This window comes from Dipodascopsis tothii (assembly GCF_038497935.1).
Source record: "Dipodascopsis tothii strain CBS 759.85 unplaced genomic scaffold V1510scaffold_10, whole genome shotgun sequence".
Taxonomy (NCBI): Eukaryota; Fungi; Ascomycota; class Lipomycetes; order Lipomycetales; family Lipomycetaceae; genus Neoaidaea; species Neoaidaea tothii.
Genome location: NW_027117994.1, coordinates 110,133 through 133,623, shown reverse-complemented (window position 1 = coordinate 133,623; position 23,491 = coordinate 110,133). Strand labels below are relative to the sequence as shown.

At 67.8% G+C, this 23,491-nt stretch overlaps 8 protein-coding genes across 8 annotated transcripts; 4 read left to right on the top strand and 4 right to left on the bottom strand.

Annotated features, from left to right (window-relative positions):
• Positions 1-22: 22 nt before the first annotated feature.
• On the bottom strand, positions 23-649 carry V1510DRAFT_414791 (uncharacterized protein). Its single transcript, XM_066933480.1, has 5 exons — positions 583-649; positions 373-413; positions 313-341; positions 244-283; positions 23-212 (listed from the first exon to the last, which is right to left on the bottom strand). The coding sequence occupies exons 1-5, from the start codon at positions 601-603 to the stop codon at positions 125-127; spliced, it is 219 nt and encodes a 72-aa protein (XP_066789689.1). The 5' UTR covers positions 604-649; the 3' UTR covers positions 23-124.
• Positions 650-792: 143 nt separating this feature from the next.
• Positions 793-4,368, top strand: V1510DRAFT_392589 (uncharacterized protein). Its single transcript, XM_066931798.1, has 3 exons — positions 793-962; positions 997-1,086; positions 1,118-4,368. The coding sequence occupies exons 1-3, from the start codon at positions 822-824 to the stop codon at positions 4,322-4,324; spliced, it is 3,438 nt and encodes a 1,145-aa protein (XP_066789688.1). The 5' UTR covers positions 793-821; the 3' UTR covers positions 4,325-4,368.
• Positions 4,369-5,489: 1,121 nt separating this feature from the next.
• On the bottom strand, positions 5,490-6,329 carry V1510DRAFT_414786 (TIM13 mitochondrial intermembrane space protein-like protein). The gene is made up of 3 exons (XM_066933479.1): positions 5,935-6,329; positions 5,835-5,903; positions 5,490-5,803 (listed from the first exon to the last, which is right to left on the bottom strand). Exons 1-3 carry the CDS (start codon positions 6,073-6,075, stop codon positions 5,705-5,707), a joined length of 309 nt encoding a protein of 102 aa, XP_066789687.1. The 5' UTR covers positions 6,076-6,329; the 3' UTR covers positions 5,490-5,704.
• Positions 6,330-6,681: 352 nt separating this feature from the next.
• On the top strand, positions 6,682-8,378 carry V1510DRAFT_414784 (MBOAT, membrane-bound O-acyltransferase family-domain-containing protein). The gene has a single exon (XM_066933478.1). It carries the CDS (start codon positions 7,013-7,015, stop codon positions 8,228-8,230), a length of 1,218 nt encoding a protein of 405 aa, XP_066789686.1. The 5' UTR covers positions 6,682-7,012; the 3' UTR covers positions 8,231-8,378.
• A 27-nt stretch (positions 8,379-8,405) lies between these two features.
• V1510DRAFT_433404 (vacuolar protein 14 C-terminal Fig4p binding-domain-containing protein) lies at positions 8,406-11,621 on the bottom strand (the record flags this gene model as incomplete). The annotated part of the gene is made up of 4 exons (XM_066935515.1): positions 11,426-11,621; positions 9,046-11,351; positions 8,920-8,982; positions 8,406-8,450 (listed from the first exon to the last, which is right to left on the bottom strand). The coding sequence occupies exons 1-4, from the start codon at positions 11,427-11,429 to the stop codon at positions 8,406-8,408; spliced, it is 2,418 nt and encodes an 805-aa protein (XP_066789685.1). The 5' UTR covers positions 11,430-11,621.
• A 644-nt stretch (positions 11,622-12,265) lies between these two features.
• V1510DRAFT_376370 (coiled-coil domain-containing protein 55-domain containing protein) lies at positions 12,266-13,536 on the bottom strand. The gene is made up of 3 exons (XM_066931561.1): positions 13,096-13,536; positions 12,866-13,064; positions 12,266-12,834 (listed from the first exon to the last, which is right to left on the bottom strand). Exons 1-3 carry the CDS (start codon positions 13,411-13,413, stop codon positions 12,305-12,307), a joined length of 1,047 nt encoding a protein of 348 aa, XP_066789684.1. The 5' UTR covers positions 13,414-13,536; the 3' UTR covers positions 12,266-12,304.
• Positions 13,537-16,059: 2,523 nt separating this feature from the next.
• Positions 16,060-17,775, top strand: V1510DRAFT_103525 (UDP-glucose/GDP-mannose dehydrogenase family, NAD binding domain-containing protein). Its single transcript, XM_066930207.1, has 2 exons — positions 16,060-16,292; positions 16,343-17,775. The coding sequence occupies exons 1-2, from the start codon at positions 16,160-16,162 to the stop codon at positions 17,713-17,715; spliced, it is 1,506 nt and encodes a 501-aa protein (XP_066789683.1). The 5' UTR covers positions 16,060-16,159; the 3' UTR covers positions 17,716-17,775.
• Positions 17,776-18,794: 1,019 nt separating this feature from the next.
• On the top strand, positions 18,795-23,369 carry V1510DRAFT_414769 (coatomer WD associated region-domain-containing protein). Its single transcript, XM_066933477.1, has 4 exons — positions 18,795-19,091; positions 19,252-19,295; positions 19,508-19,557; positions 19,590-23,369. The coding sequence occupies exons 2-4, from the start codon at positions 19,278-19,280 to the stop codon at positions 23,167-23,169; spliced, it is 3,648 nt and encodes a 1,215-aa protein (XP_066789682.1). The 5' UTR covers positions 18,795-19,091; positions 19,252-19,277; the 3' UTR covers positions 23,170-23,369.
• The last annotated feature ends 122 nt before the right edge of the window (positions 23,370-23,491 follow it).

Genomic DNA, 23,491 nt, shown 5'->3' with positions numbered 1-23,491 from the left:
CTCTACGCGCGCGGACACCAGATCTGGTCCAAAGACGTTTATTTCTCCGCCATATCGCATGGCTCTCGGCCGAAACGCCTCGCCGGGCGGATCGCCGGCAACGCGGGCTGCGCACAGAGCGCGCCTACTGCGTGGTGACCTCCTGGTCCTTCTCGACCTCGACCAGAGGGTTGGTCGAGAACGTCGAGACCGAGGTCTCCGGAAGACGGACGCTGGGGTCAGCGCGGCCGGGCGTGCACTTACGCGAAGGCCTTGAGCAGCGTGTACTCGTGCTCGATGGTGCCTGGGTCAGCGCGGACGGCGGGGGCGTACCTCCAGAGGCGACGATCTCGGCGGCGATCCTTGGGTCAGCTTTGCGGCAGCGCCACGTACTTGGCCTTGTCGTCGGCGGTGGCCGTCTCGTTCATGCGGATCTGCAGTCAGCGCGCTGTGCCGGCTACGGCGGGCGGCTGGCCGGCCTGGCAGCGCTGCGGGGCCGGCCAGAGTGGCAGCCGGCCGAGCGGCCGAGCCGGCCAGAGCGGCCGCCCCGCCGTCTCGCCCAGCGCCTGCGGCCAGCCTCCCGCGCCCGCGACCGCCACTCACAATATACGTGTTCTCTCCCATCGTGGTGCGGATAGACTGGATAACTCGTGTGAACCGAATCTTGGTGGTGGCAATGTCGCAATAGCAGCCGGCCAGAACGCGGGACCGTTGTCCCAAGCGCCGCACGGCGTGCGGCGGCACAAGGTCCCAACGTCGGCGCGCCTCTGCAGGGGGTCCCCTAGCCCCGCCAGCAAAAATTTTAGGCCGCGCGAAATTTTTGCACCCGCACACCACCCACCATGGAGCAGGACAACAAGGCTCACCGGCCGGTGAAGACCAAGAGCAAGAAGAAGGCGCTGCATGCCAACGGGTACAACGCCAAGGCGTTTGCCGTGGCCGCGCCCGGCAAGCTCGAGCGGCAGGCACGGCGGTCGCACGATGTAAGTGGCTACCAAACACGACTGACCGATCCAGGTCAACGAGAAGCGGTTCCATGTGCCGATGGTCGACCGCACGCCGGAGGAGGCGCCGCCGGTGATCGTCGCCGTGGTCGGGCCGCCGGGGGTAAGTGATGGCGCGGGCGCGCTGACCGCAGACCGGCAAGACGACGCTGATCAAGTCGCTGATCCGGCGGTACACCAAGCACACGCTGTCGGACATCCGCGGGCCGGTCACGGTGGTGTCCGGCAAGCGGCGGCGGCTGACGTTCCTGGAGTGCTCCAACGACCTGAACTCGATGATCGACGTGGCCAAGATCGCGGACCTGGTGCTGCTGATGATCGACGGCAACTTCGGCCTGGAGATGGAGACCATGGAGTTCCTCAACATCCTGGCGCCGCACGGGTTCCCGCGGATCCTGGGCGTGGCCACGCACCTCGACCTGTTCAAGTCGCCGGCGACGCTGCGCGCGTCCAAGAAGCGGCTCAAGCACCGGCTGTGGACCGAGGTCTACCAGGGCGCCAAGCTGTTCTACCTGTCGGGCGTGATGAACGGGCGGTACCCCGACCGCGAGGTGCTCAACCTGGCGCGGTTCATCTCGGTGATGAAGTTCCGGCCGCTCAAGTGGCGCAACGAGCACTCGTACCTGCTGGCGGACCGCGTCGTGGACATCACGCACCCGGCCGAGCTCGAGCAGAACCCGAAGATGGACCGCACGGTCACGCTGTACGGCTACGTGCACGGCACGGCGCTGTCGCCGCACAGCGCGCGCGTGCACGTGCCGGGCATCGGCGACCTGACCGTGGCCGACGTCGAGCGGCTGCCGGACCCGTGCCCGACGCCGTACCAGGAGAAGAAGGACGTGGACGACGGCAAGGTCAAGCGCCGCAAGCGCCTGGACGAGAAGCAGAAGGTCATCTACGCGCCGATGAGCGACGTGGGCGGCCTGCTCATCGACAAGGACGCGGTCTACGTGGACGTCGGCACGCGCTCGTTTGCGGAGGGCGCCGAGAAGGGCGTGGGCGAGCGGCTCGTAGTCGAGCTGCAGAACGCCCAGAAGATGCTCGGCGAGCAGTCCGGCGGCCTCCAGCTGTTCACGGACTCGGCCAAGCTGCCGGCGGACGCGCTGGACGGCGCGGGCGACACCGGCCGCAAGGAGCGCCGCGTGGTCGCGCGCGCGGTCGAGCACGACGACGACGACTTTGAGGACGACGGCGCCGACGACGACGACGACGCCGACGACGCCGACGACCTCGACCGCGAGGAGGCCGGCCTGGCGCGCCGCGCGGCCCGCGCCGCCGCCGACGACGGCGACGGCGAGGACTACGTCTTCGCCGACAGCGACTCGGACCTCGGCGACTTCAGCGACGACGACGAGCTCGGCGCCGGCGCCACGCGCTGGAAGGCCGGCCTGGTCGACCGGGCCAAGGAGCGGTTCTACTCGACCCGCCGGCGGTGGGACCTCGGCAAGCTGCTGTACCTGGACAACATCGAGCCCGAGGACGTCATCAGGCGGTGGCGGGACGAGGAGCTGTCGCGCGACGACGGCGAAGCGTCCGACGACGAGGCCGACGGCATCGCCGGCGACTTTTTCAAGAAGGCCGACGCCGTCCCGGCGGCGACCGCGGCCGACGACATCGACCGGTCGCTGCCGGTGTACGACGACGAGCAGCTCAAGGCGCGGTGGGCGGACGAGAGCGCGATCAAGGCGATCAAGGCGCGGTTCCTGACGGGCTCGTTCGACGACGCCGACGGCTCTGGCGACGACGCCGGCGGCGACGACGACGACGGCTCCGACGACGGCTCCGAGGTCTTTGGCGACTACGAGGACCTCGAGACCGGCGAGAAGGTCGAGGCCGACGGCCCGGAGGACGGCGCCGCGGCCGCCGCCGAGCAGACGCCCGCCGACGGCGTCGACTACGCCAAGGAGCGCGACGCCAACGCCAAGAAGAAGGAGAAGCTCCGGCTCCGGTTCGAGGAGGAGGAGGAGGGCCAGGAGGACGACGGCCTCGGCGAGGACGACCTCGAGAAGAAGATGTACGACACGTGGCACGACGCGCAGAAGGCCAAGATCGCCAAGCAGCTCGACATCAACAAGGCCGAGTACGACGAGATGGACCAGGACACCCGGGACCGCATCGAGGGCTTCCGGTCGGGCGTGTACGTGCGGGTGGTGATCCCCAACATCCCGTGCGAGTTCGTCGAGGGCTTCGACCCCAAGTACCCCGTCGTGATGGGCAGCCTGCTCGCGTCCGAGGACCGGTTCGGGTTCGTGCAGGTGCGGATCAAGCGCCACCGGTGGCACAAGAAGATCCTCAAGACCAACGACCCGCTCATCTTCTCGCTCGGCTGGCGGCGGTTCCAGAGCATGCCCGTGTACACGACGTCGGACTCGCGCACGCGCAACCGCATGCTCAAGTACACGCCCGAGCACATGCACTGCACGGCGTCGTTCTACGGGCCGCTGGTGGCGCCCAACACGGGCTTCTGCGCGGTGCAGTCGGTCGCCAACAGCGCGGCCACGGGCGCGTTCCGCATCGCGGCCACGGGCACGGTCACGGACGTGGACCAGAGCGTCGAGATCGTCAAGAAGCTCAAGCTCGTCGGCACGCCGTACAAGATCTTCAAGAACACGGCGTTCGTGCAGGGCATGTTCACGTCGGCGCTCGAGGTCGCCAAGTTCGAGGGCGCGTCCATCAAGACCGTGTCGGGCATCCGCGGCCAGATCAAGCGCGCGCTGGCCAAGCCCGAGGGCCACTTCCGCGCCACGTTCGAGGACAAGGTCCTGATGAGCGACATCGTCATCCTGCGCGCGTGGTACCCGATCAAGGCCCGCAAGTTCTACAACCCGGTCACGTCGCTGCTGGTCGAGGACAAGGCCGAGTGGAAGGGCATGAAGCTCACGGGCCAGGTCCGCCACGAGCGATCGCTCGCCGTGCCCAACGAGAAGGACTCGCAGTACAAGAACATCGAGCGGCCCGAGCGCCGCTTCAACCCGCTGCGCGTGCCCAAGGCCATCCGCGCGGACCTGCCCTACAAGGCCCAGCTGACGGCCATGCGCCCGCAGAAGCGCGCCACGTACCTGCAGAAGCGCGCGGTCGTGCTCGGCGGCGACGAGCGCAAGGCCCGCGACGTCATGGTCAAGGTCATGACCCTCAGCAACGAGCAGCGCCGCAAGCGCGCCGAGAAGAAGGCCGAGCGCCGCGAGGTCCGCGACAAGAAGCTGGCCAAGGACGACGAGAAGCGCCGCGACCGCGAGCGCCGCGACAAGCAAGAGCACTTCCGCCGCGAGGGCAAGAAGCGCGGCGCGTCGGGCGGCGCCGGCGGCCGCGGCAAGCGCCAGCGCGGCGAGGACGACGACTAGTCGCTGTACCATAGATGCATCAAAAGTTTTGACTTTGTTCGTGTGATAGCGCGACCCGCCGCGACGGGTCGCGGCTCGCCCGCCCGGGCCTGTTCGCCGGTCACAAGTCCGGCGCGTCCGAGTCGGGTCCGCGGACCTGTCACAACCGCCGGGTCGGGTCCGCGTCGGGTCCGCGGTCTGTCACATGCCGGCACGGACGGCCACGGGCGGCCACTTTGCGGACGGCGGCTGGTGCGCGGGCAGGCGGGAGCCATGTGGCTGCTGCGGCGGTGCACGAGCTCTCGGCGGCGAGTACGCCGAGGGTGCCTGCGGGCGGCTATGCGCCACAGCGGCGGTGCACGAGCCTCCGGCGGCGACTCCGTAGGGGGTACGCCCTGCGGGCGGCTATGCGCCACAGCGGCGGTGCGAGCCTCCGGCGGCGACTCCGTCGGGGGTGCGCCCTGCGGGCGGCTATGCGCCACAGCGGCGGTGCGAGCCTCCGGCGGCGACTCCGTCGAGGGTGCGCCCTGCGGGCGGCTATGCGCCACGCGGCTATATGCATGCCACTACGCCTGCTCAGGGCGCCACCAGCCTGACAGATTCTTGCTAGAGGCTCGCCAGTGGGGTGCACGACTCACCGGTGGCGACTCTAGCGGCTGTAGCCCGGCGGGCAAGATGTAAGCATGTAGCCGCTGTGGCGGTGCACGGTCTGGCGAGCGAAGGTGGCTACAGGCAACCGTATAGCCGACGAGGCAGCCGCCGAGTGCTCGTGCACCATACTGGTGAGCCTCCGGCGGCGACTCCGTCGAGGGTACGCCCTGCGGGCGGCTATGCGCCACAGCGGCGGTGCACGAGCCTGCGGCGGCGACTCGGATGAGGACGCGTCCTGGGCGGATCACGCATACAGCCGCCCGCCGTGGCGCAAGCCGCCCGCAGGGCGCACCCTCGACGGAGTCGCCGCCGGAGGCACATAGCCGCCGCTGTGGCGCATAGCCGCCCGCAGGGCACACCCTCGACGGAGTCGCCGCCGGAGGCTCGCACCGCCACTACTGGCAGCCGCTGTGGCGCATAGCCGCCCGCAGGGCGCACCCTCGACGGAGTCGCCGCCGGAGGCGCACAGCCGCCGCTGTGGCGCATAGCCGCCCGCAGGGCACACCCTCGACGGAAGAGGCTCGCACCGCCGCAGCAGCCCACGCCTCCCGCCGGCCCGCCGCCGGGCTCCCCGGTTCCGAGACGCCGGCCGTCGTCCACCGCGCCGCGCGGTGACGCCGTGACAGCGCGGCTGGTGGTAGACATTCCCCGCGCCAAGCAATTTTGCCGAGGCCCACGCGGGTACCATCGCCAGCGGGTCGGGTCGCTACGCTCTGAGATTGCAAGGTTTCTATGTACATCGCGCCGGGCTCACAAGGAGCCGCCGGCCTGCTGGATGCGCGAAATGTAGGCCTTCGAGACCAGGTTCCACGACACCATGTACTTGTCCGCGCACTTGGCGAGGCAGTCCTGCCGTCAGCGTCGTCCGCCAGCCACTTACCGACTCGGCCGCCGTCAGCTGCGGGCCCGGCTGGGGCACGCACTTGGAAAAGCAGTTGCTCGTGATTTTCTGGCGTCAGCGCCGCAGATCCGCCACGTACCTCCACCAGCTCGCGCGCGTTGGCCACGGCCAGCGACTGGGCGATCTGCGCCTGCAGCTTGGCCTTGGCCTCGGCCACGGCGGGGTTGGCGGGCGCGGCCGGAGCCGAGCTGCCGCCAAAGAGCGACGAGAGTCCAGACATTGTAGCGTCAATTCACGACCAATCGGCGTCGGTCACACGGAAACGGTCGGTGGGCGGCTGCTGCACGTCCACGGGGTACCAGGCAAAGATCGAGAGATGCACGGCGGCTCGGCGGGGCGGGAGCTGATCGTGACGTCGATGGATGGGCGGCGTAAAATTTTTGACTAGGCCTGGGAAGAGGTGACGGAAAGCGGTGGTTAGCCAGCGACCGATCAGACGACCCGGGCCGACAGAACTTGCCAGACAGGCCAGCCCCCAGCGCACGCACGCTCCCCTGACGACGGCGACGAGCAGGCGCGAACGCGGCGCATCGATCAAGCCCGCGGACGGCGACGATCGCGCACGCACGCGGCGACGAGACCCCAATCTGGCGGAAACGACCGCAAACATGGCTGAGGTCCTGGCGGCGGCGGCGGCGACGGCGGCGGCGGCAGAGGGCGGCGGCGGGGCGGCCGCGGAGGCCGGCCAGCCGACGGGCCACGCAACGGGCCGCGCGGGCGGCGGCCGCGACCGCCGCAGCCGCGGATCGCTGCCGGGCGCCTGGAACGAAACGGTCCGGCGGCGGCCGGCCGACGGCGAGCGGCGGTCGCGCAGCCCGTCGGTGGACGGGCGGCGGCCGGGCGGCGGGCGCGGCGGGCGCGAGCGGGCGGCGTCGCCGCTGGCGTCGCCGCAGGCGGACCCGTCGCGGTCGGCGAGCCCGGCCAGCGCGGCCAGCGGCTCGAACGGCTCGCCCGCGCCCAGCCGGCCGGGCAGCCGGGCCGGCAGCCGGCCTGGGTCGCGCGCCGGGCGGCCGCGGTCGCGCTCGGGCGGCCGCGACGAGCGGCGGACGGCCGCGCTGACGCACGTGTACCCGATCCACTCGGTGTGCAAGCCGTCGGTGCTCTCGCGCGAGTCCACGACGGCCCCGCCGTCGTTCGTCGGCTTCCGGAACCTGGCCATGATCGTGCTGGCGGTGGGCAACGTGCGGCTGGTGCTCGAGAACTACGCGCGGTACGGCGTGCTCGTCCGGCTGTCGGCGTTCGACATCCGCCGGCGGGACGTGTGCCTGGCCGCGCTGCTGACGGCGCTGATCCCGGCCCACCTGTTCATCGCGTACGTGATCGAGTCCGCGGCGAGCCTGCAGATCATGGCGCAGGCGCGCGGCGAGCGCCGGCCGCCGCGCAAGCAGCTCTGGAGCATGATCAAGCTGCTGCACTCGGTCAACGCCGGGTTCTGCCTGACGTTCGCGACGGTCGTGGTGTACTACTGCATCCACCAGCCGCTGATCGGCACGTTCTGCGAGATCCACGCGGTCGTGGTCTGCCTCAAGACGGCGAGCTACGCGCTCACGAACCGGGACCTGCGCGACGGCGTGCTCCACAGCAAGCCCGGGCCCCGGCTGTACGCGCCGGCCGCGTACCCGCACAACCTGACACTCAGCAACCTGTCGTACTTCTGGTGGGCGCCGACGCTGGTGTACCAGCCCGTGTACCCGCGGTCGCCGGCGTTCCGGCCGGTGTTCTTCGTCAAGCGCCTGCTCGAGATCGTCGGCCTGTCGGTGCTGATCTGGCTGCTGTCGGCGCAGTACGCCGTGCCGATCCTGGACCACTCGCTCGTGCACTTCCACGCCATGGACGTCGCCGGCATCGTCGAGCGCCTGTTCAAGCTGGCCTCGGTCTCGATGGTGATCTGGCTCGCCGGCTTCTTCCTCTTCTTCCAGTCCGCGCTCAACGCGCTGGCCGAGGTCATGCGCTTCGGCGACCGCCAGTTCTACGACGACTGGTGGAACGCGACCTCCGTCGGCGCCTACTGGAAGCTCTGGAACAAGCCCGTGACCAACTACTTTCGCCGGCACATCTACGTGCCGCTCGTGCGCCGCGGCTGGAACGCCACCGCGGCCTCGGTCATGGTCTTCTTCGTGTCGGGCGTGCTGCACGAGCTGTGCGTCGGCGTGCCCACCCACAACATCATTGGCGCGGCCTTTGCGTCCATGATCCTGCAGATCCCGCTCGTGCTGGCCACCGCGCCGCTGGAGCGGCTCAAGGAGCGCATGCCGGCCGCCGGCGTCTTTGGCAACTGCGTCTTCTGGGCCTCGTTTTTCCTCGGCCAGCCGCTGGGCGCGCTGCTCTACTTTTTTGCGTGGAACGTCAAGCAGGGCCACGTCCCGCCCGCGTGACGCGGACGTTGCTTTGTTAGGGGCCGCTTGCCGGCGCCAGGGACTCTATTGTTATTCTAACTCGTATCCGCGTTGAGGCTGTGCTGCGGCTATGCGCCACCGCTGCGGGCACCGAGGTGCGCGCTGCGGGGAGGCGCAGTAGAGGCGTATAGCCGCTGTGGCGGTGCGCGGGCGGCTATGCGCCACCGCGCGGCCGCACCGCCACGGCGCCGGCGGGCGGCTGTGCGCCACGCCCGCAGGGGCCGCCCCGGCGCGTCGCCGCCGGCACGCGCCACGCGCGCCACCCCCTACTTCTTCCGCCGCGAGTCCGACACAAAGTTCTTGATGCCCAGACCGCTGCGCGCCTTGCGCCCCGGGCTGCCCACGCTCGGGCTGGCCGCGCCGTCCAGCGCGCCGCGCCGCACGCCGCGCGCACCGTAGCTCGCGTCCGCCGCCGCCGCCGCCGCCGTCGACGACTCGCCCGCCGCAAACAGGTTCGACGACGAGCCGCCAAACGACTGCGACAGCAGCCCGAAGCCGTTCTTCCGCGGCGCCGGCGCCGGCGTCGGCGGCCCGCCCGACGCGTGCCGCGTCGCCTTGCCCGTCTGGGCCGCGCGCGTCTGGCGCACGAGCTCGGCGGCCGGCGCCGGCGGCTCGTCATCGGCCTCGGGCCCGGTCCCGTGCCGCATGTTTTCGTGGTGCAGCTGCACGGTGCGGAACTTGTCGAGCAGGTCCGACCAGCGCACTTCGTCGATCTTGCTCTTGGTCTTGCCCTTGTCCACGCCGCCGAACGCGCCCGCGGACGCGCTCACGCTGGCGCCGACCGCCGGCGGCACCGGGATGTGCATGTAGCCGATCGCCGAGACCGCGTTGAGCCGGTTGCGCAGGGTCGCAAACGCGTTCGACTGCGGCAGCAGCATCAGCAGCCCGTACAGGCACTTGTACAGGAACGGGTACCGCTCCGGCTCCAGCAGCTGCAGCCGCAGGTACGTGAACACCGGCGACTCGAGCAGCTGGATCAGCTTGTCGACCTGGATCAGCAGCGACACCGTGATCTCGAGGTCCGCAAAGATCCGCAGCAGGTGGAACGCCTGCTCGTACGCCTCGGCGAGCAGGCACAGCGAGAACGTGGCCACCGCGTTGTGGCACCACGACTTGAACAGCGACACAAAGAAGTTGACGCCGTCGCGGGTGGTCAGGTTCCGCAGCCGCTTGCGCAGCGCCGCCAGCTCCGGCGCCGTCACCAGGTTGTTGTTGAGGTTCTGGATCATGATGCTCGCAAACTCCACGTCCTCCTCCCGCTCGATGATCTCGGCCAGCGACCGGTAGATCCGCTCGGGGTTGAGGCTCACGCACAGCTGCCGGATGATCAGGTTGCCGCGCGTCTCGAGCAGCTTGCGGTCCGTGCTGAACAGCGACAGCAGGTTGTGCATGAACGTCGCGAAGTAGTCGTCCTCCGAGTTGAACGAGATCTGGGCCAGCAGCTGCAGGTCCTTGGTCACGACCAGGTCCGACGAGTCCGACAGCGTCTTGAGCAGGACCGGGAACGTGCCGTCGTTGATGGCCAGGATCCGCCGCGAGGCCTTCTTGTGGAGCATGATCAGCCACTCGAGCGCGGCCACGCGCGTCTCCTCCTGCTCGTTGAGAAAGTGCAGCGTCAGCGCGTTGACCGTGGCCGGGTAGTCGAGCACCAGCTTGCGCTCAGACTCGTCCGGCAGCAGCGAGAAGCTCTCGTCGGTCTTCTTGGGCCGGACGGCGACGGCGGTGGCGGGCGCGGCCGCCGGCGTGGCGGGCGCGGCCGGCGCGGCCGGCGCCGTGGCCGGCGCGGCCGCCGGCGCCGGCGCCGGCTCGTCGTCGTCGTCGCCGTGGTCGTCGAGCGACATGATCAGCTCCATCAGGTCCGCGTTGACCCGGCCAGCGCTCTCGCGCAGCACCACCGAGTCGTGCGCCATTGTCGGCAGCAGCAGCGACAGAAACTGCGGCACAAACGGCAGCAGGTCCTCCGGCGAGATCTCGAAGAAGTTCTCGATCCAGTGCAGCACCGTCAGCTGGATCTCCTGGTCGGTCGAGTCCAGGTGCTGCAGCAGGATCTCGAGCACCTTCGAGAAGTCGACGCGGACGTCCTGGCCCGGCAAGTAGATGTCGTCGGCGGCCGAGAACGAGGGCTCGTCGTCGACCTCGGCCGACAGCATCAGCTGCTGGGACGGCTCCGAGTCCTCCGACGGCTCGTCCGCCGAGCCCGCCGAGAGCAGCCCCGAGAAGGTGCGGCGCTGGGCCGCCGACGTCTCGGCAACCTGCCGCTTGAGCTCGGCGATGCGCTTGATCTCCTGCAGAAAGCCGTCGAGCGCGGCCTGCGTCGCCACGCGCACGTCCGTGTTGGCGTCCGACAGGAAGTTCAGCAGGCCGCCGATGATCTCGGGCAGGTACGCCACGATCTCCAGGTCCGGGATCGAGTCCAGCAGCGTGATCCACGACACCAGGAACATGCGCGTGAACGGGTTGATCACGTAGATGCGGTCCGTCAGCAGCGGGATGAACCGCGCGAGCGAGAACGCCAGGTCCTGGACCGGCTCGTTCGCCATCACCGGCTTGGTCGGGTCCGTCTCGACCGGCTCCGGCGGCACGGGCTCCGGCGAGCTGCGCACCACCGACACGTACGTCGCCGCCTTCTCGGCCACGATGTCCTTGATCAGCCGGTCGAGCAGGTCCGCGCCGTTCTTGACCGACAGCTCCGAGTCGGCCGCCAGCCGGCACAGCGCGTCGAAGATCTCGTTGAAGTACAGCAGGATCTCGCCCTTGGCCACCTTGGCGATGTTGTACATGCTCTCGCAGGCGTAGTACCGCACCCGCGCGTCCTGGTCGCCGAAGCACGCCAGCACCGGCGGAATGATGTCCTCCAGGTACGACGCCACGTTCGGGCCCAGCGCGATTGCCGACGCGGCGAGCCCGATCAGCCCGCCGTTGCGCGCGTTGGGCTGGTGCACCGCGTAGGCAAAGTCATGGCACAGCTGGTCGACGATCGCCTTTATCTTGCCGATGTCGTCCTCCTCGAGCGACTGCCGGATCGATTTTTCGAGCTCGAGCGCCGCGCCCTTGCGCTTCTCGTACAGCCGGTCGTTCAGCCCGCGTTGGATCTCCTTGTCTGCTGGTCAGCGATGTTTGATAGACGGCGGGCGCGCAGCCCTGGTCTGCCTGCCGCCTGCCAGCCGCACGTACTCATGGCCGCGACCTGCTCATCAACGCGAAACTGGAGGGGGGCCGCCGACCTCGATGGATGCGGACGTTCGTGTGGTGGTGTGGAGATGCGTGGGCCTGTCTGGGAAATAGATTACGCCGAAAGCCCGACACCCTGACCGATTGCGCCCGCCCCCGGGCCGGGAGACCGCCGGGCCTGGGCCGCGGGCTGCCGGACGGCGGCGGGCGGCTGCCAGACGCGCGGGGCGGCGAAGGGGGGGCCTGGGGGGCGCGCGCCGCTTGGCGGAGATACCCGCGGCGACCTGAAGCAGGCATATAGCCGCATATAGCCGCTGCGAGCCGCACGCCGTGCGGCTCGCCCTGACGACGCGCGCTGCGGGCCGATGCTTGGCCGGGCCGCGGCACTCGTCGACGGCCGGCGGGCGCGCGCAGCGCGGCCTGCGGCTATGCGCCACAGCGGCTATGCGCCACAGACGCCACAGCGACTACTCTGCTGAGCAGTGGCCCCGCGATGGCTGCGCCACGTCTGCTGGGCGGCTATGCGCCACAACTGCCGCAGGCACAACCCTCGCACGACCTCTGCGGCACCCAAGGCGAGCCGTCGGGTGACGGCCTCTTGGGCAAGCGGAACGTCGCATGGAGCCGCCGTCTGTACGGCATGCTCCCGGAGGAGCCGCTGCCGGATGCTGGCCAAAGGAGGTGTCAGGCTGCGGCGGCGCCTCGTCAGAGGTGGCTGCTCTTCGAGCAGGCATATAGCCGCATACAGCCGCTGCCGCAGGGCGCACAGCCGGCGGAGTCACCGGCAGAAGCTCGGCGCGCGGAACATGCTCAAGCTGCGGTCCGGGAGTCGACAGTGCCGGCTACGGCTGAAAATTGCCACATGGCATTGAAGTATATACATCAGCGACGGTCGTACCGGCGGCCGTCGTGGCGGTCGCGGCGGCCGTCAGAGCGACGGGGCGAGCGGGCGCGACCGTCACTATGACCACCGCGCCTGTAGCGGTCGTCGCGGCGGTCGTCGCGTCGGTCGTCGCGTCCGTAGCGGTCGTCGCGGCGTGGCGAGCGGTCGCGGTCGCGGCCATCGCGGCCGTCGCGGCCGTCGCGGCCACCGTCGTACTCGCGCCGCACTGGCCGCCGCGGCTGCTCCGCGCGCTTGCCGACCACGTTCAGCCCCGCCCGCAGCAGCTGCCGCTTGTCGACGACCTCACCCTCGTCGTTGAGCTCGACCTTGGCGTACCCAAACTCGGCATTGATCTCGCGAGCCAGGTCCGCATCGCGCTGGGCCTCAGTCCGCTGATCTTCCGGGTCGACCGGCGGCGCCACGGCCGCGGCATCGGCCGCGGCCACGGCCTGCGCATGCGCGTCGTCGTCCTCGGCCAGGATCTTCCGGTAAAACGTGGCCATGCCCTTGTCGTTCTTGCGGTCCTCGGCTGCGGTCAGCGCCGCCACGCGCTCACGTACCTTCGCGCTGCTCCTCTGCAGCCTTCTCGCGCGCAAGCTCTTCTTGCTGCTGCTTGTAGGCGGCCGTCACGAAGACCTCCTTGTCGTCGAACGCGGCGCCCTCGGCCTCGCGCTCGCGCTTGAGCACGGCGTCCCGCGCTCGCAGCTGGTCCTGCTTGCGCTGCTCGGCCGCTGCCAGGAACCGGTCCATGTACTTTGACTGCTGTCAGCGCCGCCGCCGATCGACCTACCTCGGTGGATTTGCTGGCCTCGGCCTTGGCCACGGCCGCGCGCTCGACCGACTTCATGGAGTCGTAGACCTCGTCATATGCGTACACAGACGAGTCTTGCGCTTCGGCCTCGAGCTCGTCGGCTTTTTGCTGGTTGCGCAGGCTGTGCGCGATCAGATCCGCATTCACGCGGGCACGCGCTGATCCGCGCACAGCGCCGGCCGCGGCCGGCGCGCCGTCGTCGCCGTCTGAGTCATCGCCAAAGACAGAGGGGCCCGGACGGTCGTCGCGCGGCGCGACCGTCTTCTTCTGGATCTTGAGACCTCCGAACGGTGCCATGGCGGGCTCAGCTGGCGGGCGCGGGTCTTCGCGAAGACGGGTTAGGGCTGTGTATATGTGGCTGTGCACTGCTGGCGGTGCACATGTGTGGCCGTGCTGTGCCTGCAGGCGGCCGTGGCGCGGGGGCGGCGCAGCGTGCGGCGCGCTGCGGCGGTGCACCTCACCGCGGCGTCCGTGACGTCGCCCGCGCCGCAGCGCACCTTCCCGAGCCACTGCTTTGCCGACGCGGCCACCGGCACAACCCGTCTATCGGCTTGCACGCGTCCGGCGTGCCGAGCCAGCCTATCTCGCGTTCCACCACATTCCGCCGAGCCGCCACTCGAACCACTCGCCCTGATCGGCAGCAGTGCCAGGGGCCACGGCACGCGAGACGTTCGGGTGTGTGCCGAGCATCGTGTTGCCTGGCTAGCAAGCAAGGGCAGACGCAACGGCGCGGATCTGCAGCAACCAGGTATGGAATCGCCAAGAATCTAGACGACGGAGTCGGAATGGCGCCGAGTAGCGCGGTCCGTTCCGTTCATTCGGCCTTCACGTTCACGGCGACCAGGCTAGGGACGCAGCAGGCGCGAGCCGTGCGTGTGATTGGCTAACCCGGCTAGCGTCCCGCACGCGTTCGGACGCGCGGCGCGGCCAGCCGCTGCGGCGCGGTGTGACGAGCGCTGCGTGTCCGGCTCGTTGCCGACTGGCCGGCGGACGCGTTCCACGCAGCGCGGCAGCCGCGGCCGGCGGGCCGCAGCAGCGCGCGTGCGGCGCGTTCGCTATGCGCGTGCAGATGTTCTTGTACCAGGCATATTAGTGGAGTGGCCTCTGGCCACCTAGCTCAAGCGGGCAGTAGTGGACTCTAGACCCCTTCAGGAACGTCCCTGTTGGGCGTGGTGGCCCTGGCAGGTGTCAGTGGCTAGCCACGGCATTCCGGCCTCTGTTCTACGGGCGACCGCGCGCCGCTGCCGGGCGGGCGGCCAGGGCGGTCGCGGCCGCCGCCGCCGCAAGGGCCGGCACCGCCAGTCTTGATGCCGCTGGCGGTACTCGGACCGGCGCGCAGTCGCGTACGTGCAGCCTGCATAGTGGACGCCGGTTACGGAGCCAAGCAGTCGCGGCTGCGCTTGGGTCCGGGGCCGAGCCCTAGGCGGGTAGCGGCCCGTGTCCGCCCGCTCGGCGAACGCCGCCGCCTGGTTCTCCGAGCGGCCCTGGGGCGGCAGCACAGCCCTGGGGTGGGTGGGTGGCGGCGGCGACGTGCGCGGAACTGCTGCAGCCGGTCGGCTGCGGGCGCCGGCGGCCTCTGGATGCTGCTGGACTGCGCGCAGTACCGTCACAGGTGACACGTCACGGCGCGAGCCGCACGCAACGGCCAATATAGCCGCCGAAAGCGTGCCGGTGCCAGCGGCCAGCCCAACGGTGGCAAGCCGTACGCCGACAGTGCGGGCGGCGCGTTTATCAGGGCACTATTCCGGATTGGGTAGTGCGTGGTGCCGGAAACAGACGCGACCACCACGCTTGCCCTAACAGGCGAGCAGCACACTGCCAGCAGCCGTAGTCACCTTGCCTGCATAAGGGTGCTGTGCGTCTGAGCGGGCAGGCTGCGGCCGCACACCCCGCCTGGCCCGAATCGGCCTGCGGCTGCAGACAGGCAGGCAGGCAGGCAGCCGGCAGGCAGTCGGCGACGGCGGTACCGACGTGCAGACGCATGCGCGCGCGGACTCCAAAAATATCTCTGACGTAGGGCGCGCGAGCAGACGGTCGCACCGCTGCGGCTGCACTCGTCCGCGCTGCAGCAGCAGGCAGGCGGCGGCGGCTGAGCGCCGCACGGCGCAGCGGCGGCGGCGGCGGCTGGCAGCGGCTGGCAGCGGCCGCCAGGGCACGGCTCCGCGGTCGTCAACCGGCCATGTGCCCGCGGCCAGGCAGACGCTCGCGGCGCCAGCGTGCCGCGCTGGGCCGCGCCCGGCCTGCGTCCGACACGCCCGCCGCCTGCTGCGGCCGCGGCGGCCGCCGACCCACCCCTGCCGCAGCCGTCGCGTCCGGGCGCGACACGGCGGCCGCGTCGCGGCGAGGCGTGGTGCGGCCGCACGGCGCTAGCCGTTTACAGAGTAGTACTGCAGTGTGCTGCGCGCCCACGCTAGGCGCCTTGGCCGGCGCGCTGCCGTTCGCGCGGGCGCACGCGGTGCCCGCGGCGGCCACGGGCGGCGGCTGCGGCTGGCAGCGCTGCCGCCACGGGGCGCAGGTGCGCCGACCGTGGTCCGCGCGGCTCGGTTGCCACCCAGGCATGGCAGCGGCTGTGTTATCTAAACGGTAGATCGCGGGCAGGCGGCTGCGGTGAGCGGCCTCAGATTGCCGGTTTGGGAAGGCGTGTTTGATTGTGCGACCACGGGCAATCGGACCGGGCGACCGATCTCCCAACAGGGGATAGCGGCCTCGGCAACCAGCCAAATCGGGTAAAGACGCATGGCAGGTGCTGCACACGATTCCTGCACATATCCCGCGCGCACCCGCACATATGCTGTGCTGCGTCGCGCGCCTCTTCCGGTTTCCCTCTATTTTCGTGTCGCATCGCCTGAAAAAATTATCCTTTTTTTTTTTGGGCCGTAGCGGGCTCTAGGGATTGCTTTAATTCCGGTATCCCTTCGCTTGTTCAGATAATAGTTGCGGCCGGCCCAGGCATATATAAGACCTTTCGGGCCCTCACTATTGTGCCACAGTTATCTTCCCTACTCTCTACATCGCGCCCATCTACCCGCGTTTGCATACTACAATGGCCTCAATTGAGTCAATTCCCTCCGGCGCGGTCACTCCCGCCAGCGAGCGCCTGACCCGCCCGCTCGACAGCATCGACATCCCCCACAAGCAGGTCAAGAAGATCTGCTGCATTGGTGCCGGTTATGTCGGTAAGTACCGCACGTTTAGTGCATCCACGCAGCAGCTGCTAACGAGTCAGGTGGCCCGACCTGCGCGGTCATTGCCTACAAGACCCCCAGTGTGACTGTTACCATCGTCGACCTCAACCAGGCGCGTATCGACGCGTGGAACTCGGACAACCTGCCGATCTACGAGCCGGGTCTCGACGAGGTCGTCAAGGCCGTCCGTGGCAAGAACCTGTTCTTCTCGACCGACGTCGACACCGCCATCAAGGAGGCTGACCTCGTCTTCGTCTCGGTCAACACCCCGACCAAGAAGTCGGGTGTTGGCAAGGGCTACGCCGCCGACCTCGGCTACGTCGAGTCGGCCACCCGCCACATCGCCAAGGTCTCGACCTCGGACAAGATCGTTGTCGAGAAGTCGACTGTTCCCTGCCGCACTGCCCAGTCGATGCGCAAGATCCTCGACTCGAACGGCAAGCCTGGCTGCCGCTTCGACATCCTGTCGAACCCTGAGTTCCTGGCTGAGGGTACCGCCATCAAGGACCTGTTCAACCCTGACCGTGTCCTGATCGGTTCGCTCGACACCCCTGAGGGCCGTGCCGCCGCTGCCTCGCTGGCTGACGTCTACGCCCACTGGGTCCCGCGCAAGCAGGTCATCACCATGAACCTGTGGTCGTCGGAGCTGTCGAAGCTGGCTGCCAACGCCATCCTGGCCCAGCGTATCTCGTCGATCAACGCCCTGTCGGCTATCTGCGAGGCCACCGGCGCTGACGTCGACGAGGTCTCGTACGCTTGCGGTCTCGACTCGCGTATCGGCCCCAAGTTCCTCAAGGCCTCGGTCGGCTTCGGCGGTTCGTGCTTCCAGAAGGACATCCTTAACCTGGTGTACCTCTCGGAGTCGCTCCACCTGCCTGACGTTGCTGCCTACTGGCGCCAGGTCGTTGAGATGAACGAGCACCAGAAGCGCCGTTTCACCAAGCGCATCATCTCGTCGCTGTTCAACACTCTGACTGGCAAGCGTCTGGCTGTCCTTGGCTTTGCCTTCAAGAAGGACACCGGTGACACTCGTGAGTCGGCTGCCATCACCCTGATCAAGTACTTCCGTCAGGAGCAGGCCAACATTGCCATCTACGACCCCAAGGTTGAGGAGTCGCAGATCTGGTACGACCTGGCTGAGCCCGATGTTGTGGACGACGTCAAGGCCCTCAAGAAGCAGGTCACCATCTGCTCGTCGGCCTACGAGGCCGCTCAGTCGGCTGACGCCGTTGTCATCTGCACGGAGTGGGATGAGTTCCGCGACACGCAGCTCGACTACGAGAAGATCTACGCCGGCATGAACAAGCCCGCGTTCATCTTCGACGGCCGGTTGATCCTCAACCAGAAGAAGCTCGAGAAGATCGGCTTTAAGGTCGAGGTCATTGGACGCTCCAGCCCGAACACGTTTGAGTAGATACATTTCGGTCTGGGATTATGTCTTTTTTATATATACTTGTGCTTTTGTATATCATGGTTTAAACTATTACTAGGTCTCGCGCGTTAATGTTTATTAGAGGATAGCTCTGTTGTGTATCTATAGGCGGATGTCAATAGAGTCGGTGTTGGATCCAACTGATTGCTCTTCTGCCGCCGTAGGATTTGTAGAGTCGTGATCGACATAGTTTTGGTGTTGTGCGTGGTTGCATGTTCGTTGTTTAGGCGGCCATGCGGCACACGCACCGCCACGATTGGTTGGCCACGCACCAGACTGCCCTGAAACTGGGCATGCGATCGCTCGAGCGCGGATTCGCACTGGCAGCCGCCGATTGGCATGGCCTCTGGCCTGCTGGCGTGCAGACGACCGCTCACGTGCAGCCGTTAGCTTTCTGACATCGTCTGGAAGCAGACGGCTGCAAGAGAGCCATGAGGCGTCGTGTGGCGCAGTATGCTGCCGCCGACCGCGACCGTCACCGCCACTGTTCGTGCAGCCACCCTGCCGCACGCTCGGCGCTAAGGTGGACCTGCCCGGTTGCGCGTCCGCAGGTGACTGCATGCGCCACGTCCGGATTAACAATATTGCCGGAGCGCGCGTCCGCCGGCCGTCTGGGATGGCAGCCGGGGCCCGCCCTGATCCATCTCGTCGTGACCGGCCGCCCGGCAGCCGCGTCGCGCAGCCGACCGCTGCCGGTGTGGGCACGGTGCGCGCCACAGACGCCACGACGTATACAAACCTAACCCTACTTAAACGCGTCGCAATCGTTCAATTGAGTGCACAAACACCGCGTCGCGCCACATATACGTTGTGTGCGGCCGCCCCCCCCTGTCCGCGCCGCCGCCCCGCCGGTCGCAGACCACGACTGCGGTCCCTCCGCCGCTCCAGCGCCCGGCAACGGTCAGCCGTCAGCTGTCGGTATCAGGCCCCTGCGGGCGGTAGATCCCGTTGGCCGGCGCCGGCGCCGGCGCGGCCGGCGTCGCGGCCATCTGTAGGCAATGCGTCCACAAACGTCACCCAGCGCGTCCTCACCACCAAAAAAATAGGTGGCCTCCTTTGACCAAGCAAAGCAGAGGATCCTTCGTTTGTTGCTAGACATTTGCATTCATCGCAAGGACTCGATTCCGATTGGTGCCACAATAGATTACATACGTATCGAACAGCTGAGAGGTCGCCGGACATCTTGTTGAGCGAACGTATCCACATCTATTCCTACGAAGCAGCAAAGGATTGATTGGACAGGAGCACAGGCAGCAATATCAACAAACCGATATTGACCGGCTTCTGGCGAATCGATTGGCGCGTATCCGAGTGCGAGACAGACAGATACAGGCACGCGAGACCGGCCAGTGATCGAGGTAAGCCGGATGGGTGGCTGCGGACGGTGGTGCGGTGCGCCGGCACCAGACGGACTCGGGCTCGTCGCCGACGGCGAGCGCACACGGCCGGCTGGGCGGGCTGATGGTGGCGACGCCGGCGGACGTGATGGATGGTGATGGATGGATGCTGACGGAATAGAGCGGGAGCTATCCACGGCCTGAACCATGCAGATGCTTACGAAGGTGAGTGCGGACGGGGCGGCGCAATTGCGCCCGCGGCGGCGCTGGACGTGCGTGCGCGATAGCAACACGGACCAGCGGTGCGGCAGGCGTGGGCGTGGGCGGCGGCGGATGGATGGCGCGGGCCGCGCTGGCCGCGCGGGCCGCGCCAGCCGGCCAGCGACCGGGCCGCCGCCGGTGCCCCTCTAGCACCGGTGCACATGGCTGACGAGCAGTTCGAATCAAAGTCCTCCCGGGCAAAGGGAGTGGCGTTCCACCCCAAGAGGTAGGTCGCGCGCGGCGCGGTGCTGACGGCAGACCATGGATCCTGGTGTCGCTCCACTCGTCGACCATCCAGCTGTGGGACTACCGCATGGGCACGCTGATCGACCGGTTCGAGGAGCACGAGGGCCCCGTCCGTGGCATCGACTTCCACAAGAGCCAGCCGCTGTTTGTGTCGGGCGGTGACGACTACAAGATCAAGGTGTGGTCGCTGCAGACCCGGCGGTGTCTTTTCACGCTCACGGGCCACCTGGACTACGTGCGCACGGTGTTTTTCCACCATGAGCTGCCGTGGATCATCTCGTCGTCGGACGACCAGACCATCCGGATCTGGAACTGGCAGAACCGGTCGCAGCTGGCGTGTCTCACCGGCCACAACCACTACACGATGTGCGCGCAGTTCCACCCGAAGGACGACCTCATCGTGTCGGCGTCGCTCGACCAGACGGTGCGCGTGTGGGACATCTCGGGCCTGCGCAAGAAGCACTCGGCCCCGACGTCGATGACGTTCGAGGACCAGATCTCGCGCGTGAACGCCAACCAGAACGACATGTTCGGCAACACGGACGCGGTGGTCAAGTACGTGCTCGAGGGCCACGACCGCGGCGTGAACTGGGTCGCGTTCCACCCGACGATGCCGCTGATCATCTCGGCGGGCGACGACCGCATGGTCAAGCTCTGGCGCATGTCGGACACCAAGGCGTGGGAGGTCGACACGTGCCGCGGGCACTTCAACAACGTGACGTGCTGTCTGTTCCACCCGCACCAGGACCTGATCATCTCGGTCGGCGAGGACAAGACGATCCGGACGTGGGACCTCAACAAGCGCACGAGCGTGCAGTCGTTCCGGCGCGAGTCGGACCGGTTCTGGGTCATCGCCGCGCACCCCGAGATCAACCTCTTTGCGGCGGGCCACGACTCGGGCGTGATGGTGTTCAAGCTCGAGCGCGAGCGGCCGGCGAACGTGGCGTACCAGAACCTGCTGTTCTACATCAACAAGGAGAAGCAGGTGCGCGCGTACGACTTCAACAAGGACTCTGAGAGCCTGCCGCTGCTCTCGCTCAAGAAGCTCGGCAACTCGTGGACGTCGATCCGGTCGCTGTCGTACAACCCGGCCGAGAAGGCGATCCTGGCGACGTCGCCGGCGGACAACGGCATCTACGAGCTGATCCGGCTGCCGCGCGACGCGTCCGGCACGATCGAGCCGACCGACACCAAGCGCGGCCCGGGCAACTCGGCCGTGTTCATCGCGCGCAACCGCTTCGCGGTCTTCACCAAGGCCGTGCAGACGATCGAGGTCAAGGACCTGTCGAACGCGACGACCAAGTCGATCAAGACGCCCGTCCAGGTCAACGACATCCACTACGGCGGCACGGGCTGTCTGCTGCTGTTCTCGCCGTCGGCGGTCGTGCTCTACGACATCCACCAGAACAAGACGCTGGCGGAGCTGCTCGCGAGCAACGTCAAGTACGCGGCGTGGTCGAACGACGGCATGCACGTCGCGCTCATCAGCAAGCACACGATCACGATCGCGACCAAGAACCTCGAGAGCGTGTGCTCGCTGCACGAGACGATCCGCATCAAGTCCGCCGCGTGGGACGACACGGGCGTGCTCATCTACTCGACGCTCAACCACATCAAGTACACGCTGCTCAACGGCGACAGCGGCATAATCTGCACGCTCAAGTCAACGCTGTACCTGACGCGCATCAAGGGCCCGGTCGCGTACTGCCTCGACCGCCGGGGCAAGGTGCTCAAGCTCAACATCGACCCGACCGAGTACCGGTTCAAGAAGGCGCTGATCTCGAAGAACTACGACGAGATGCTGCGGATCATCAAGACGTCGAACCTGGTCGGCCAGAGCATTATCTCGTACCTGCAGAAGAAGGGTTTCCCCGAGATCGCGCTGCAGTTTGTGCAGGACCCGCGCACGCGGTTCGACCTCGCGATCGAGTGCGGCAACCTCTCGGCGGCGCTGGACATGGCCAAGGAGCTTGACCGCCCGAAGCTGTGGAACCGGCTCGGCCAGGAGGCGTTTGCGCACGGCAACCACGAGATCGTCGAGCTCGTGTACCAAAAGCTGCGCAACTTCGACAAGCTCGCGTTCCTGTACCTCATCACCGGCGACAGCTCGAAGCTCGAGCGCATGTCCAAGATCGCGGACCACCGTGGCGACTACAAGGCCAAGTTCCAGGCGTCGCTGTTCCTGTCGGACGTTGAGGCGCGCGTGCAGATGCTGCGCGAGGTCGACATGGGCGCGCTGGCGTACACGACGGCCAAGGCCAACGGCCTCGAGGAGCTCGCGCAGGAGATCCTCGAGTCGGCCGGTGTCGAGTCGCCGGGGGACATTGGCCTGCCGGCGCTGGGCGCGCCGCTGCAGGTGCCGGCGGCGATCAACAAGACGTTTGAGGAGAACTGGCCGGTGAAGCCGACGTCGCTGACGTTCTTCGAGAAGGTCCTGCTGGGCCAGGTCGAGAGCCTGTCGCTCGAGGAGTCTGCGCCGGCGCCGACGTCGGCCGACCGCTCCGGCGGCTTTGGCCTCGACGACGAGTTTGGCGACGACGAGTTTGCGCCCAAGGCCGGCGACGACGACCTCGACGAGGACGCCGGTGGGTGGGACATTGACGAGGACCTCGAGATGGACGACGCGGACGAGGAGTTCAACAACACGGCCGACGACTCGCAGGCCGGCTCGGGCACGTCCGAGGCGGACCTGTGGGCGCGCAACTCGCCGGTGGCGGCCGACCACGTCGCCGCGGGCGCGTTCGAGAGCGCGATGCAGCTGCTGAACCGCCAGGTCGGCGTCGTCAACTTTGCGCCGCTCAAGCCGCGCTTCCTCGAGATCTACCAGGCGTCCAAGCTGTACCTGCCCGCGGGCGAGGGCCTGCCGAGCCTGCCCACGTTTGTGCGCCGGACCAAGACCGAGACGGACCCGCGCAAGATCCTGCCCAACATCCCCAAGTCGCTGTCGGTGATCACGGCCAACGACCTGCAGGAGGCCTACAAGATGGTGCGGACGAACCGCCTCGAGGACGCGATCACCAAGTTCCGCGGCATCCTCTACGACGTGCTCGTGTCGGCCGCCGAGTCGCAGGCCGAGGTCGACGAGGCCCACCAGCTCATCGGCATCTGCCGCGAGTACATCCTGGGCCTGTCGCTCGAGCTCGCGCGCCGCGCGCTGCCGGCGACCGAGGTCAAGCGCAACCTCGAGCTGGCCGCGTACTTCACCAAGGCCAAGCTGCAGGCCGTGCACGTGCACAACGCGCTCCAGGTCGCCATGATGCAGTCGTTCAAGCACAAGAACTACGCGTCCGCGTCGACGTTCGCCGCCCGCTACCTCGAGCTCGTCTCGTCCGGCCCCAAGGCCGAGCAGGCCCGCAAGATCAAGGCCCGCGGCGACGCCAACCCGATCGACGCCATCAAGATCGAGTACGACCAGTACGCCGAGTTCGACATCTGCGCCGGCTCCTTCACGCCGATCTACAAGGGCTCCAACTTTGTCGAGGACCCGTTCACGGGCGCCAAGTACCTGCCCGAGTTTGCCGGCAAGCTGTGCTCCATCTCCCAGGTCACTGCTGTCGGCGCCCCGGCCTCGGGCCTGCGCCTGATGCCCTAGACGCCGCATTTTCGCCACGCCAAACATCCTGCGGCGCCGCTCGCCATCTGCGCCGCAGCCTTGGCACGGGACAAGTTTTGTTAAAAGCAAGAAAAAAAGAAAATACGGGCGCGAGCCTTATGTTGCCGTTTTGTTCATCCTATGCTTTGTATCGTTATAATAGATGATGTCTAATCTGTGCCGCCAGGCCAGGCCATGTAGCCGCATATAGCCGCACTGGCGGTCTCCGCCGGCCGCCGCGTGAGGCGCCGCGTGCGGCTATGCGCCACGCGGCTGTGCGCCACCGCAACGCCAGCCGCCCGGGCTCAGCCGTGGCGCATAG